A 16,831-nucleotide genomic window follows, 5' to 3' on the forward strand; every position below is an offset into this window, starting at 1 on the left:
ACAGGTGAAAACATCCCCAGCAAAAGTTATTATAATTGCATGTTTCACTTCACAAGCTATGTAATATAGTTAGTTCTCATCCTTGTACATCTATGTTTATTGTCGGAGCTCCCCAGATGCATTTGAATTACAGGGGGATGTTGTATTAGAGCTTCCTGTGTTTCTTTGCAGAAAGGACGTCTTCTATCTCTCTGCTGATGTGTTTTAGTTCACTGCCTCTCCAGATTGCTCTGAAGTCTTGATGTTTTGCTCAATAATTGAAAAGGGCTGTATGTACCTAGGGGGTACTATATAGATAATTGAAAAGGGCTGTATGTACCTAGGGGGTACTATATAGATAATTGAAAAGGGCTGTATGTACCTAGGGGGTACTATATAAATCATTGAAAAGGGCTGTATGTACCTAGGGGGTACTATATAAATCATTGAAAAGGGCTGTATGTACCTAGGGGGTACTATATAAATCATTGAAAAGGGCTGTATGTACCTAGGGGGTACTATATAAATCATTGAAAAGGGCTGTATGTACCTAGGGGGTACTATATAGATAATTGAAAAGGGCTGTATGTACCTAGGGGGTACTATATATATCATTGAAAAGGGCTGTATGTACCTAGGGGGTACTATATAGATAATTGAAAAGGGCTGTATGTACCTAGGGGGTACTATATAAATCATTGAAAAGGGCTGTATGTACCTAGGGGGTACTATATAGATAATTGAAAAGGGCTGTATGTACCTAGGGGGTACTATATATATCATTGAAAAGGGCTGTATGTACCTAGGGGGTACTATATAGATAATTGAAAAGGGCTGTATGTACCTAGGGGGTACTATATATATCATTGAAAAGGGCTGTATGTACCTAGGGGGTACTATATAAATCATTGAAAAGGGCTGTATGTACCTAGGGGGTACTATATAAATCATTGAAAAGGGCTGTATGTACCTAGGGGGTACTATATAAATCATTGAAAAGGGCTGTATGTACCTAGAGGGTACTATATAAATAATTGAAAAGGCCTGTATGTACCTAGGGGGGTACTATATAAATAATTGAAAAGGGCTGTATGTACCTAGGGGGGTACTATATAAATCATTGAAAAGGGCTGTATGTACCTAGGGGGTACTATATAAATAATTGAAAAGGGCTGTATGTACCTAGGGGGTACTATATAAATCATTGAAAAGGGCTGTATGTACCTAGGGGGTACTATATAAATCATTGAAAAGGGCTGTATGTACCTAGGGGGTACTATATTGATGGTATTCTACAGTCATGCTGCACTTTTCTGACCTGCAGCAGCACCTTGGATGTTGGAGACTGCATGGAACGAGAAAGGAAAGACGAAAAAAACATTACACTAGCAAATGAATCCCTATGATACAGCTGACATATGTTGCCCGATTGACCCCTAGGAAACGGTATTTGTCCAGGAGTGGGATATCGATTTTATTCCTTTGCCGTGTGTTTGTGTAGGAATCCCTATGGAGGAAGAGGAAGATGACCAGGACACGTCTATTAAAGGTCGTCTGCTGGCCCTGGTCTACAAAATCAAAGGTCAACCTCTGAAGACCGAAGAGGAGCCCACGGAGCAGGAACAGCAAGCCCCCTGTAAGACTATACCATTGATATTACTCTTATTCTATATGTCACAGCCAGCAATAACGGGAACTGGCGACTCTGAAACCCACCTTGTCCCTCTAGTCCCTGTCGTCCCTGAAGGTAATACAGTCCCTCAGTAACAACAAATGTTTCCTAATAGACTCCTATAATAGGTTATCTCTCCGAAACAAGTCACTGTTTACTCGCTGTAACACAGGAGGTTGGGAAATTGAAAGGAGCAGGGTAGCTGTTGAATAGTGATGCTGGCATACAAGCCCTGTTTCATTTGTCTGGCATGTCGTACAGACACACAGTGGCAGTCATTTCCATTTCAATTCCTTTTTCAATGTTATTATGGTAATGCAGAGCCGGTAGAGGATGGCTGCTCCGCCTGGCAGTGAGGGGCATCTTCACTCAGTCCTGCTCTTCTGCAGAGAGCGAGAGAGAGCAAACACTGCACTGATTTAACTCGGGCTTCTTTATCCCGATCTCACACACACACGCAGACGACTGTACCAGTGTGAGTACAGTATGGAAATTGTCTGACATTCTAGATGTAAAATGTAATGTCAGAGGCTACTAATAAATGAACTGATTGCCGTTAATCAAAACACAATAAAACATTCATACACTTCCCCCCCTGTCCTTCAGGACAAACCACTACCACAACAATGTTTCACAATAGCAGAATCCGCAATATTATCAGGACAACTCTACAGTTCTTGAAACTATTAATGATATATAAAGCAATTTCAGATAATCTTCCTACCATGTAACACCATGCAATGCACTCACTGTTCTGAGATCAGTAAATCCATTTTTTTTGTGGAACAGGAAGATTAAAAACATGTTTAAACTCTTCCTGAAGATGGGTTCAGCTCACTGCCTATAATATGAGTGCTGCTGGCATGGACAACCGCCCAAATTGCTGCGGGTAAATGTGGCCTGAAATATGCACCTGTGAATGCAGATGGTTAGAGGCAATCTGTCCCCAGACAGTTAGACGGACCTTGATGTGGACCACATGAGACCCCACTATTGATCTCACAAGAGAGAGGAGATGAAAATAGACGTTGTGTATTTCCACTAAAATACTTTTCTTGCCCATATTTCCTTGCCCATATTGGCTGTTTTCTTCAGACATGATTGATTACAACTATGCTGTGTAACGGCAGACTGGGTACATGGTTCCACTGCTACTGCTACTACCTCTGAATGAATTAGGAGTCCTGCAGGAGGGAGTGAAGAAGGAGTGAGAAAAGGAACGGGTGCAATGCAGTGCTTTGATGCATCTACAAACGTGGGCAGACAACTCTGTGTTTCCACTGTTTTGGAGAAGTCCCACTAATCAACCTCCTACCTGAAACTCTGCTTTCCTCCCAGCCCACAGAGAGGCCTGATTCAGCATTGACCCAAACTCTCCTCTGCAGTCCCTATGTCCTCATGGATGAGGGGTCCAATTACATTTAGTCAGCTGTTTTATGGTCCCTCCACGGCCTCCAGTCTCTCCACATGTTCCTCTCCCCCAGGTTCCTCCCTCTGTCATCTCAGCTTCCCCGTGGGACCTTGAGAATACAGCAGGGGTCCTAAAGTCCACTGTAACTCCCATAGGACGCTGATCAGATCACAGGATTAAAGGCAATAGCTCTGCCAAACTCGCTGACCTAGTGTCTATCGGCCACATTCATTCATTGGTCCAATATTATTTGTTTCCTGTTGATCGGGCTGTGTGAGATATAGTGTGAGCTGTAGCGCGTGTTTGTGAGGAGTTTCGCTCCACTGGGCCTGCCGGCTGACTGGCGTTTGTTCATCTTTGGAACTCTATTGTCATTCCTGGCAGCTGAGGCATGCGTGTCTTTATGTAATGAGTGATGGTCGTTATGCTCTTTGTAGCTGGATAGGGAGAAATGTTGTTACATGTTTGTTACTGCCCTTCCTTCCCTGTTGCCTCTCTCTGGTACTGGGACTGATTACTCTGTAGAGTACAAGCCAATCAATCAACCAGCAGAAACAGAGACTTTAAAACACAGCCACCTAATCCCCCCCCCCCTGTTCTCACTCTGGCGATGCTACCTAACCTTGGAAGACAGATAGACGCACTGCCACACACCACTGCCACACACCGACACCACACACCGCCGCCACACACCGCTGCCACACACCGCCACACACCGCCACCACACCCCGCCACCACACCCCGCCGCCACACACCGCTGCCACACACCGCTAGCCACCGCTACACACTGCCACACACCACCGCTACACACCGCCACACACCACCGCCACAGACCACCGCCACAGACCACCGCCACACACCACCGCTACACACCACCGCCACACACCACCGCCACACACCACCGCCACACACCACCGCTACACACCACCGCCACACACCACCGCCACACCACCACCACCACACACCACCGCCACACACCACCGCGACACACCTCCACACACCGCCACACACCACCGCTACACACCGCCACACACCAGCGCCACAGACCACCGCCACACACCACCTCTACACACCGCCACACACCACAGCCACAGACCACCGCCACACACCACCGCTACACACCGCCACACACCGCTACACACCACCGCTACACACAACTACTACACACAGCCTCTACACACTGCCGCTACACACCACCGCTACACACCGCTGCTACACACCAACGCCACACACAGCCGCTACACACATACGCTACACACCACCGCTACACACAGCCGCGACACACCAATGCCACACACCGCCCGCTACACACCGCCGCTACACACAGTCGCTACACACCGCCGCTACACACCCCCGCCACACACCGCCGCTAAACACCGCCGCCACACACCGCCGCTACACACCGTCGCTACACACCGCCGCAACACACCGCCGCTACACACCGCCGCTACACACCGCCGCTACACACCGCCGCTACACACCGCCGCAACACACCGCCGCTACACACCGCCGCTACACACCGCCGCCACACACCGCAGCCACACACCGCCGCTACACACCGCCGCTACAAACCACCGCCACACACCGCCGCTACACACCGCCGCTACACACCGCCTCCACACACAGCCGCTACACACCGCCGCTACACACCACCGCCACACACCGCCGCTACACACCGCCTCCACACACAGCCGCTACACACCGCCGCTACACACCACCGCCACACACCGCCGCTACACACCACCGCAACACACCGCTGCTACACACCACCGCCACACACAGCTGCTATATTCTGCTGGGAGAGGCAGCAGAATATGCTAAATTACTATTAATACCTCTTACTCTCCCAGTGAGTCTCATTCTTACATAAGAGTGCTTCACTTGCGCTCCATTGAGAATGGGCAATCGCCTTTTCGTGAATGAAATAGAAAAAGTGTTTGCTTTACAAATTACAAAAGGAAAAGTATGACATTGACGTTGCTCACACAATTTATCACCTTTCCTTTTGAGAAGAGACTTGTTGCTGTGTGTTATACACAGACAGTGTTCTACTTGTTGCTGTGTGTTATACACAGACAGTGTTCTACTTGTTGCTGTGTGTTCTACCAGACAGTATTCTACATTTTGCTGTGTGTTATACACAGACCGTGTTCTACTTGTTGCTGTGTGTTATACACAGACAGTGTTCTACTTGTTGCTGTGTGTTATACACAGACCGTGTTCTACTTGTTGCTGTGTGTTCTACCAGACAGTATTCTACATTTTGCTGTGTGTTATACACAGACCGTGTTCTACTTGTTGCTGTGTGTTATACACAGACAGTGTTCTACTTGTTGCTGTGTGTTCTACCAGACAGTATTCTACATTTTGCTGTGTGTTATACACAGACCGTGTTCTACTTGTTGCTGTGTGTTATACACAGACAGTGTTCTACTTGTTGCTGTGTGTTATACACAGACCGTGTTCTACTTGTTGCTGTGTGTTATACACAGACAGTGTTCTACTTGTAGCTGTGTGTTGTACACAAACAGTATTCTACTTGTAGATGTGTGTTATACACAGACAGTGTTCTACTTATAGATGTGTGTTATACACAGACAGTGTTCTACATTTTGCTGTGTGTTATACACAGACCGTGTTCTACTTGTTGCTGTGTGTTATACACAGACAGTGTTCTACATTTTGCTGTGTGTTATACACAGACAGTGTTCTACATTTTGCTGTGTGTTATACACAGACAGTGTTCTACATTTTGCTGTGTGTTATACACAGACAGTGTTCTACATTTTGCTGTGTGTTATACACAGACCGTGTTCTACTTGTTGCTGTGTGTTATACACAGACAGTGTTCTACTTGTTGCTGTGTGTTATACACAGACAGTGTTCTACTTGTTGCTGTGTGTTATACACAGACCGTGTTCTACTTGTTGCTGTGTGTTATACACAGACAGTGTTCTACTTGTTGCTGTGTGTTATACACAGACAGTGTTCTACTTCTGGCTGTGTGTTGTACACAAACAGTATTCTACTTGTAGATGTGTGTTATACACAGACAGTGTTCTACTTGTAGATGTGTGTTATACACAGACAGTGTTCTACATGTAGATGTGTGTTATACACAGATAGTGTTGTACACAGACAGTATTCTACTTGTAGATGTGTGTTATACACAGACAGTGTTCTACTTGTAGATGTGTGTTATACACAGACAGTGTTGTACACAGACAGTATTCTAGTTGTTGCTGTGTGTTATACACATACAGTGTTCTACTTGTTGCTGTGTGTTCTACCAGACAGTGTTCTACTTGTTGCTGTGTGTTCTACCAGACAGTGTTCTACTTGTTGCTGTGTGTTATACACAGACCGTGTTCTACTTGTTGCTCTGTGTTATACACAGACAGTGTTCTACTTGTTGCTGTGTGTTCTACACAGACAGTGTTCTACCTGTAGCTGACTGATGCCCTGCGAAGGCACTCATAGTCGGCAGAGAGAGAGCTGCTTCTAATTCAGGCTGTTATTTGCATCACTGAGCCAGGCTTCTGAATTTAGTCTTTGAATGGTTTCAATTGTGTCTCTTGCATGGTGACAATGGATAGAAGTGAGATCAGCTAGTCAAGTGCAATGTCTTTAACAGCAGTGTGAGGGGGATTTGTGAGCAGTGCAGGGCTGCTACTGAAGGGCCAGAAGAGCCCTGCTGTGTCTCTGGGGCAGACCTCTATAGATGGAGAAGGTCATTCTCTGTGCACGAGGACACACAGGCCAGAAGGCACTGCAGAGCTAAGATCAGCTACGACTGATACTGCAAGCAAGTCTCCGCTGGATAAAGAACATTTAAAAAGGCTCCCACTTAGAGTATTAGTAGCATCTAATATACTACCGTCTACTCTAGACACTAGACTCAAACTGTTACAGGCCTAGATCTATCCTACCCTGCCTTTCTAAGGTCTTCGAAATCCAAGTTAACAAACAGATCACCGACCATTTCTAATCCCACCATACCTTCTCCGCTATGCAATCTGGTTTCCGAGCTGGTCATGGGTGCGCCTCAGCCACGCTCAAGGTTCATTGACCTGGCCAATGCTTTCGACTCTGTCAATAACCACATTCTTATCGGCAGACTCAACAGCCCTGGTTTCTCAAATGTCTGCCTCACCTGGTTCACCAACTACTTCTCAGACAGAGTTCAGTGTGTCAAATCGGAGGGCTTTTTGTCCGGACCTCTGGCAGTCTCTATGGGGGTACCACAGGGTTAAATTCTCGGGCCGACTCTTTTCTCTGTATACATCAATGATGTTGCTCTTGCTCCCGGGTGGCGCAGTGGTTAAGGGCGCTGTACTGCAGCGCCAGCTGTGCCATCAGTGTCCCTGGGTTCGCGCCCAGGCTCTGTCGTAACCGGCCGCGACCGGGAGGTCCATGGGGCGACGCACAATTGGCCTAGCGTCGTCCGGGTTAGGGAGGGCTTGGTCGGTAGGGATGTCCTTGTCTCATCGCGCACCAGCGACTCCTGTGGTGGGCCGGGTGCAGTGCGCGCTACCCAAGGTTGCCAGGTGCATAGTGTACCCTCCAACACATTGGTGCGGCTGGCTTCCGGGTTGGATGCGCGCTGTGTTAAGAAGCAGTACGGCTGGTTGGGTTGTGTATCGGAGGACGCATGACTTTCAACCTTCGTCTCTCCCGAGCCCGTACGGGAGTTGTAGTGATGAGACAAGATAGTAGCTACTACAACAATTGGATACCACGAAATTGGGGAGAAAAATGGGGTAAAATTCAGCAACAAAAAATAAAGGAAAAAAAGTAATCTGGTTGATTCACTGCTCAATATGGATGCATAGGAACGCAGAGCTTTCTAAATAAGAGTCCCTTCCTGTTTGGATTTCTCTCAGGCTTTCGCCTGCAACATCAGTTCTGTTATACTCACAGACACTATTTTTACAGTTTTGGAAACTTTAGAGTGTTTTCTATCCTAAGTTGTCAATTATATGCATATTCTAGCATCTTGTCCTGACAAAATATCCCGTTTACTACGGGAACGTTATTTTTCCAAAAATGAAAATACTGACCCTAGTCACAAAAGGTTAACTAACCTCAATGCCATTACAACCCTCCTTCCGTGGCCTCCAACTGCTCTTAAATGCAAGTAAAACTAAATGCATGCTCTTCAACCGATCGCTTCCTGCACCTGCCCGCCCGTCCAGCATCACTACTCTGGACGGTTCTGACTTAGAATATGTGGACAATTACAAATACCTAGGTGTCTGGTTAGACTGTAAACTCTCCTTCCAGACTTACATTAAGCATCTCCAATCCTAAATTCAATCTGGAATCGACTTCCTATTTCGAAACAAAGCATCCTTCGTAAAACTGACTATCCTTGACTTCGGGCAATGTCATTTACAAAATAGCCTCCAACACTCTACTCAACAAATTGGATGCAGTATATCACAGTGCCATCCATTTTTGTTACCAAAGCCCCAAATACTACCCAGTACTGCGACATGTATGCTCTCGTTGGCTGGCCCTCGCTTCATATTCGTTGCAAAAACCACTTGCTCCAGGTCATCTATAAGTCTTTGCTAGGTAAAGACCCGCCTTATTTCAGCTCACTGGTCACCATAGCAGCACACACCCGTAGCACACGCTCCAGCAGGTATATTTCACAGGTCATCCCCAAAGCCTATTACTCCTTTGGCCGCCTTTCCTTCCAGTTCTCTGCTGCCAATGACTAGAACGAATTGCAAAAATCACTGAAGCTGGAGACTCCTATCTCCCTCACTAACTTTAAGCATCAGCTGTCAGAGCAGCTCACAGATCACTGCACCTGTACACAGCCCATCCAACTACCTTATCCCCATATTTTTTTGTTGCTCTTTTGCACCCCAGTATCTCTACTTGCACATTCTTCTTCTACACATCTATCACTCCAGTGTTTAATTGCTAAATTGTAATTACTTCTCCACTACGGCCTATTTATTTAGATTCTTTCTATTTTGTTATTGATTGTATGTTTGTTTATTCCATGTGTAACTCTGTGTTGTTTGTCACACTGCTTTGCTTTATTTTGGCCAGGTCGCAGTTGTAAATTAGAACTTGTCTCAACTGGCCTACCTGGTTAAATAAAGGTGAAATAAAAAAAAATAATAAAAAAATACTGGTGTTGTCTTTACCACTATTGTATCCCGTTTTGCCACGTCTGGTCTCTTGGCCATCCCACCCCTAAGGTGGACTCAGCTTCCGCTCAGCCCAGCCAAAGCTCTTCTCTGTCCTGGAACCCTAATGGTGGAACGAGCTTCCCCCTGACGCTAGAACAGCAGAGTCCCTGCCCATCTTCTGAAACCCTACGTCTTCAAAGAGTATTTCAAATAAGACATCTCAGTCTTATCCAGCATTTAACCTATATCCTAACAGTGTAAAGTCTAGGAGTTAATGCGGTTCTGCATATTCCCCCAGCCAACCTTAAAGAGCTGATTAGCCAGACCATGGTGAGCTGGGCTCAGGAGTGCCACGTCCAGGACCCCGAGCTGGTCAGAGTGATGTTCAGCCTCCTGAGGAGACAGTACGACAGCATTGGAGAGCTGCTCCGGGCCATGAGGAAGAGCTACACTATCAGTGCTGCCTCTATACAGGACACCATCAACCTACTGGCCTCTCTGGGTCAAATCAGATCACTGCTGTCCGTACGCATGGGCAAGGAGGAGGAGAAACTCATGATCGACGGTCTGGGGTAGGCAGGGGCACGTCACAACAAAGTCTGCATGAACATAGTCTGATAATTAGATGTTTTTAGTGGATGAAATATTGTTTACAAGCCTTTGGTAACTTCTAAGATCGATACAATAACAGTGTTGCATGTTCCGGCATCACTCCGTTCTAAGTATTCTCTCATGTTCAGAGTTGCTTGTGTTTTGTATTTCCATTCAGTGACATCATGAACAACAAGATATTCTACCAGCACCCCAACCTGATGCGTGTGCTGGGCATGCATGAGACGGTGATGGAGGTGATGGTCAACGTGCTGGGAGGAGGCAAGTCCCAGGTACAGTAGTGAGGATAGAAGAGGCTCTGGTGTATCACAGCATCCATGTCATACTGCAGAGGTGTTGATGAGAGATTAAATTAGCACTGTGCGACTACAGGATAGGTGTCAGATGCAGCATAGCAACTCCCATTTAAAGGGAATTACTTTTTTTTTTAAATGTTGTATTTAAACTGCCCTCTAGACCACGTGTCAAACTCATTGCACATAGGGCTGATTGTCTGCTTGTTTTCGTCCTTCCCTTGAACTTGATTGATTAAATAAGGTATCTAATTAGTGAGGAACTCCCCTAACCTGGTTGTCTAGGTCTTAATTGAAAGGAAAAACAAAAACCATAGAGTGAATGGAATGGTATCAGATGGAAACCATATGTTTGATACCATTACATTTATTCTGTACCAGCCATTACTATGAGCATGTCCTCCCCAATTAAGGTGCCACCGCCCTCCTGACACCCCTGCTCTATAGTCTAAGCCGGGGGGGGGAATTATTTTTAAGATGGTCATACCAAGGGTCATTTAGCTATTTTGATTTTGAATTTTAGAATCTCTTTAGTTATCTGCAAAAAATGTCATATTTGATGAAACATTGAATTTGGCCTTACTGCTATTAGCCCATAGAAACGTGTTGAAAAACGGATTCATACATGGAAAGACAAATGGTCCCCAACAAAATGTGTTTGTTTGTTTTGAAGTGTTTGTCCTATATCTGAGAGATATAAGAAAGCTCAGAAAAAGAAAAGAAAATCCTGGAATTACCCACATACATTTAATACACTTCCATTCATTTTTTGGGGTTACATTCATCCCGGTACCATGACACTTGTGGGGGTTGTAGAGCGAAACGGAGAACACCGTTTGTGAGAAACTCATCTTTACACTGGGGGGGAAGAGTGTAGCCCAAACTGTGAGAAAGAATTTCAGGAAGACTCCTTGTCTGACAAACATAGCTGTAGCTCGGTCACATTCCACCACAGATGCGAAGGACCACACTGGAAAAATAATTTTAATTACAATAATTGTATTATGCCCAGCTCATTAGGCCCCTTGATGACATGAGGCCTGAGGCAATTACCTCTTCTGTCTAATGGTAAATCCGCCAGTGGCCATAAGTTATCGATCTAACCATCTGGTAGTGCCTGTCTTGACTGCATCAAATCGTTGTAAAGAAGCTAGCTAGCTAGCTAACAAGACTAATTGAGGCTATTTTGCTGTGCTCCCCGAACTTGTCTACAATAACTCCATTCATATTAAACAATAGCCTACCTTTTGGTTGATCATTGTAGCCTACTCCTTCTCATTTAGCCAACTTAATTCCATAATTTGAATTCCATTTTCCATTGACTAGAAATCTCCCACTTCACTTGCTACACATGGAGCCTCTGACTGTAGCGCCAATTTGATTGACTGACAATAACAACAAGATACATGTGTGAAATGTGTAGGCTTCGGGTGCGTCTTTTTTATGGGACGCACTCATAAAAACGGTGAATGTCATGGTTTATCCTCGTAGGCTATGTAGCAATGTCACTTAGATAGTTGTATTTAATTTTAGACAGACTTTTCAAAAATACATTATTTGTATTATTATTTGTATTAATACTCTCCCAAGTAATCTAATATTAACATCCATTCGGATTTTTGAATACTCCAATAACCGTGCCCATCCATAGTTGAGAGAAACTCTTCCCGCAGTCAGAGCAGTGGTAAGGCTTCTCTCCAGTGTGTATTCTCTGAACTTTTAGCTCGGCTGATGTTGTGAAGCACTTTTCACAGTCAGAGCAGTAGTAAGGCTTCTCTCCAGTATGTATCCGTTGGTTTGTTTTTACATTGCCCAATTGGGAGACACTCTTCTTAGTCAGAGCAGTACTAAGGCTTCTATCCTTTATGTATACATTGGTGTCTTTTTAAGTAGCTCAACACGGAGATACTATTCCCACAGTCAGAGCAGAAGTAAGGCTTCTCTCCTGTGTGTGCGCTCTGATGAATTTTAAGGTCATTTGATGTTATAAAGCATTTTTCATAGTCAGAGCAGGAGTATGGCTTCTCTCCTGTGTGTTTACTTTGGTGTATTTTTAAGTGGCCCAGTTGAGAGAAACTCTCCACAGTCAGAGCAGTATTAAGGCTTCTCTATTTTATGTATATGTTACTGTGTTTTTAAGTTATCCTTAACTCTCCAGTAGGAAATGCTGCCCAACCTATTCTTATAGTGAATATAACATTGAAGATCTGACATTGTTTCAAAGGAACAAATTCAACATATTGTATTCAATGTTTGTCTATGTTAAAAATATGTTAAAATTATAACATAATCCTGTAGTTGAAATTCCACCTTGAAAACAATAGTTTACGTTGATGCCTTTTTCCAATCCAATGTATTTTTCACACAGATTCCACGTCACAATACGTTGAAACAACATTGATTCAACCAGTTTGTGCCCGGTGGGTAACTTCTAGAAAAATAGAACATGCCCTTACCATGATAAGCAGATTTCCCATTTTGCTCCTCTTCTTCATCTTTAATGTTGACATTCAGCTCCAGTGTTTAACTGCAGTCTTCCAGCTTCATTGAGGCCATCTCTGGATCCTGTGGTGCAAACTGGGCTCCACTGTCACAATCAGAACCCAGTGACTCTAGGTTTGGAATCAGTGTGGAAGGAGAGAGGCAGGCTAGGTTTGTCCTCACTGTACTCAGTGTTAATCTGAGAACTCTGGCTAGGATCCCATTCCTGAATAGAAGTCTGAGTTCAACCTCCTGGTCCTCCCCTGTGCACACCACACCATTCCCATGCTACTGTATGTATAAATCCATTTTGAATGATGGCTGCCTAATATGCCGTGGTGTTTACAAACACAGTGTGAAAGATGGTGGCAGATGTGGGCCAGCTGAATTCACAGCTCTTTCACTCTGAGCATTCATATCAATGACTCACCCTCAAATGGATCATCAATACCAGAGTTCTACAAGACTATTTACATAATAAACCAGGCATTTCAACAGCCCTGACCCTCAGTAAAGTTCTGGACATAAATTGAGCTCTAACAATGGGGCGTGGAAAGTGTGTGTTGAAATGGATACTGTAGTGGTGTGAGAAAGGTAACGCAAGCTTCCTCTGGTACCATTGCCCAATAGTAAGTATTGGCACTATTGTTTGGTCACCTCACCAGACCTCCAATATGGTTGTGTCTTCCCTGTTGCCCTAATCTATCCTTTATCCTTATTGAACCATAGCAAAGTAACAGGGGGCAATCAAACCATATACCTTGGTTCAATCATTCATGATATAACCCTGAAGAAGGCACTGTGTGACAAAACATTGGTGGTTTAATTAATAAATGACTGAGACCTTGTACATAGAGTGTGTGCCGCTCTTTATTTTTTACAAGAATATATTGCGCTCTAACAACGGGGCATGTAAAGGGTCTATTGAAATGAATACTGTAGTGGTGTGAGAAAGGTAACACAAGCTCCCTGTTTCCATTCTGCAATTGCAAGGTGTCATTCTTGAATGTCGTTGTAACAATGTCCTTGGACTTTGGCACCACATCAACAAACAAGCTTGAGAAAATATTGGTGGTAGGATTTAATACATAAAAGTCAGGTTTTCCAGAGCTTCAATGTGTGTGTGCTGCAGAGCAATGTAAGGGTGACTGTACTGCATGTAGCAGGGAGGCTGAGTGTGTGTTGGGAAGGCAGAGGAGTGCAGAAATAAACACATTCCTGCAGGCATTCATTAGTGAAGGGGATTTATAGTAACAAGCCCTGAGGAAACCAAGTACTCAGTAGACTCAACACACTTTGCTTGTGTGAGAGCGAAGATTTACATCTACTTATAGTACAGTGTCTTCAGAAAGTATTCGGACCCCTTGAATTGTTCCACATTTTGTTACGTTACAGCCATATTCTAAAAAAAATATATATAGACTACCGTTCACTTAGAAATGTCCTTGTTTTTTAAATAAAAGCACATTTCTTTGTCCATTTAAAATAACAGTGTAGAAATACAGTGTAGACATTGTTAATGTTGTAAATTACTATTGTAGCTGGAAACGGCAGATTCTTTATGGAATATCTACATAGGTGTACAGAAGCCCATTATCAGCAACCATCACTCTTCTGGCAATGGCATGTTGTGTTAGCTCATCCAAGTTGATCATTTTAAAAGGATAATTGATCATTAGGAAACTCTTTTGCAATTATGTTAGCACAGCTCAAAACTGTTGTCCTGATTAAAGAAGCAATAAAACTGGCCTTTAGACTAGTTGAGTATCTGGAGCATCAGCATTTGTGGGTTTGTGGCTCAAAATGGCCAGAAACAAATAACTTTCTTCTGAATCTCGTCAGTCTATTCTTGTTCTAAGAAATGAAGGCTATTCCATGCGAGAAATTGCCAAGAAACTGAGGATCTCCTACAACGCTGTGTAGTACTCCCTTCACAGAACAGCGCAAACTGGCTTTAACCAGAATAGAAAGAGGAGCGGGAGGCCATGATGCACAACTGAACAAGAGGACAAGTACATTACAGTGTCTAGTTTGAGAAACAGATGCCTCACAAGTCCTCAACTAGCAGCTTCATTAAATAGTACCCGCAAAACAACAGTCTCAACGTGAGCAATGAAGAAGCGACTCTGGGATTCTGGCCTTCTAGGTAGAGATACAAAGAAAAAGCCAAATCTGAAACTGGCCAATAAAAAGAAAACATTAAGATGGGCAAAAGAACACAGACACTGGACAGAGGAACTCTGCCAAGAAGGCCAGCATCCCGGAGTTGCCTCTTCACTGTAGACGTTGAGACTGGTGTTTTGCAAGTACTATTTAATGAAGCTGCCAGCTGTGCCACTCAGGAGGCCAAGCCTTATTCTAAAATGCATTATATATTTTTAAATATCCTCATAAATATACACACAATACCCTATAATGACAAAATGAAAACAGGTTTTTAGACCTTTTAGTACATTTATTAAAAATAAAAAACTGAGACTTTATTTAATTAAGTATTCAGACCTTTTGCTATGAGACTCAAAATTGAGCTCAGGTGCATCCTGTTTCCATTGATCATCCTTGAGATGTTGCTACAACTTGATTGGAGTCCACCTGTGGTAAATTCAATTGATTGGACATTATTTGGAAAGGCACACACCCCTGTCTATACAAGGTCCCACAGTTGACAGTGCATGTCAGAGCAAAAACCAAGCCATGTGGCTGAAAGAATTGTCCAAAGACCTCTGAGACAGGACTGTCGAGGCACAGATCTGGGGAAGGGTACCAAAAAATGTCTGCAGCATTGAAGGTTCCCAAGAACACAGTGGCCTCCATTTATTCTTAAATAGAAGAAGTTTGGAACCACCAAGACTCTTCCTAGAGCTGGCCGTCCGGCCAAACTGAGCAATTGGGGGAGAAGGGCCTTGGTCAGGGAGGTGACCAAGAACCTGATTGTCACTCTGACAGAGCTCCAGAGTTCCTCTGTGGAGATGGGAGAACCTTCCAGAAGGACAATCATCTCTGCAGCACTCCACCAATCAGGCCTTTATGGTAGAGTGGCCAGACGGAAGTCACTCCTCAGTAAAAGGCACATGACAGCCCACTTGGAGTTTGCCAAAAGACAACTATAGACTCTCAAGACAAGATTCTCTGGTCTGATGAAACTAAGACTGAACTCTTTGGTGTAAATGCCAATCGTCATGTCTGTAGGATACTTGGCAACATCCCTACGGTGAAGCATGGTGGTGGCAGAATCAAGCTGTGGGGATGTTTTTTTGCGGCAGGGACTGGGATACTAGTCAAGATCGAGGGAAAGATTAATGTTGCAAAGTACAGAGATCCTTGATGAAAACCTGCTCCAGAGCACTCAGGACCTCAGACTGGAGCGAACGTACGCCTACCAACAGGCTTCGGGACAAGTCTCTGAATGTCCTTGAGTGGTCCAGCTAGAGCCCGGACATGAACCCAATCGAACATCTCTGGAGAGACCTGAAAATTGCTGTGCAGCGAAGCTCCCCATCCAACTTGACAGAGCTTGAGAGGATCTGCAAAGAAGAATGGGAGAAACTCCCCAAGTACAGGTGTGGCAAGCTTGAAGGGTCATACCCAAGAAGACTCCAGGCTATAATCATTGCCAAAGGTGCTTCAACAAAGTACTGAGTAAAGGGACTGAATACCGATGTAAAGAAAATCCTAAAAACCTGTTTTTGCTTTGTCATTATGGTTATTGTGTGTCGATTAATGAGGGAAAAAAATATGACTTAATCAATTTTAGAAACAGTCTGTAACGTAACAAAATGTGGAAAAACTCAAGGGGTCTGAATACTTTCCGAATGCACTGTATGTCAGCTAAGTGTCTGTTTTGTACTGAGAATTGTACAGGTTGAACCTCCATTAAGTCTATTCTCTTTCTTCTTCTCTCAGGAGATAGCGTTCCCCAAGATGGTGGCCAGCTGCTGTCGCTTCCTGTGTTACTTCTGCAGGATCAGTCGTCAGAACCAGAAGGCCATGTTTGACCACCTCAGCTACCTCTTGGAAAACAGCAGCGTGGGCCTGGGTAGGTACACCTGGGTCATATTTGTTAGGGCACACTGTATTAAAACAAAAACAAGCATTTATTATTGGGCAAGTTAAAGTTAATTTTATGACCTTGCTTAGCACTTTACACCTCTGGCTTTATTTTAATTTTACCTTTATTTTACTAGGCAAGTCAGTTAAGAACAATTTCTTATTTTCAATGACAGCCTAGTGAGTT

The 16,831-nt window shown here is 44.3% G+C and overlaps 1 protein-coding gene across 4 annotated transcripts in view; it reads left to right on the top strand.

Annotated features, from left to right (window-relative positions):
* The window catches only part of LOC124046431 (ryanodine receptor 3-like), a 179,850-nt gene that overhangs the window by 121,352 nt on the left and 41,667 nt on the right, over positions 1-16,831 (top strand). For all 4 annotated transcript variants that reach the window (XM_046366785.1, XM_046366788.1, XM_046366787.1 and 1 more), the window contains exons 39-42: positions 1,481-1,615; positions 9,510-9,783; positions 9,981-10,095; positions 16,501-16,633. In XM_046366785.1, coding sequence (XP_046222741.1) covers positions 1,481-1,615; positions 9,510-9,783; positions 9,981-10,095; positions 16,501-16,633 — 657 coding nt within the window. The remainder of the gene's footprint in view (positions 1-1,480; positions 1,616-9,509; positions 9,784-9,980; positions 10,096-16,500; positions 16,634-16,831) is intronic.

This window comes from Oncorhynchus gorbuscha, linkage group LG10 (genome assembly GCF_021184085.1).
Source record: "Oncorhynchus gorbuscha isolate QuinsamMale2020 ecotype Even-year linkage group LG10, OgorEven_v1.0, whole genome shotgun sequence".
Taxonomy (NCBI): domain Eukaryota; kingdom Metazoa; phylum Chordata; class Actinopteri; order Salmoniformes; family Salmonidae; genus Oncorhynchus; species Oncorhynchus gorbuscha.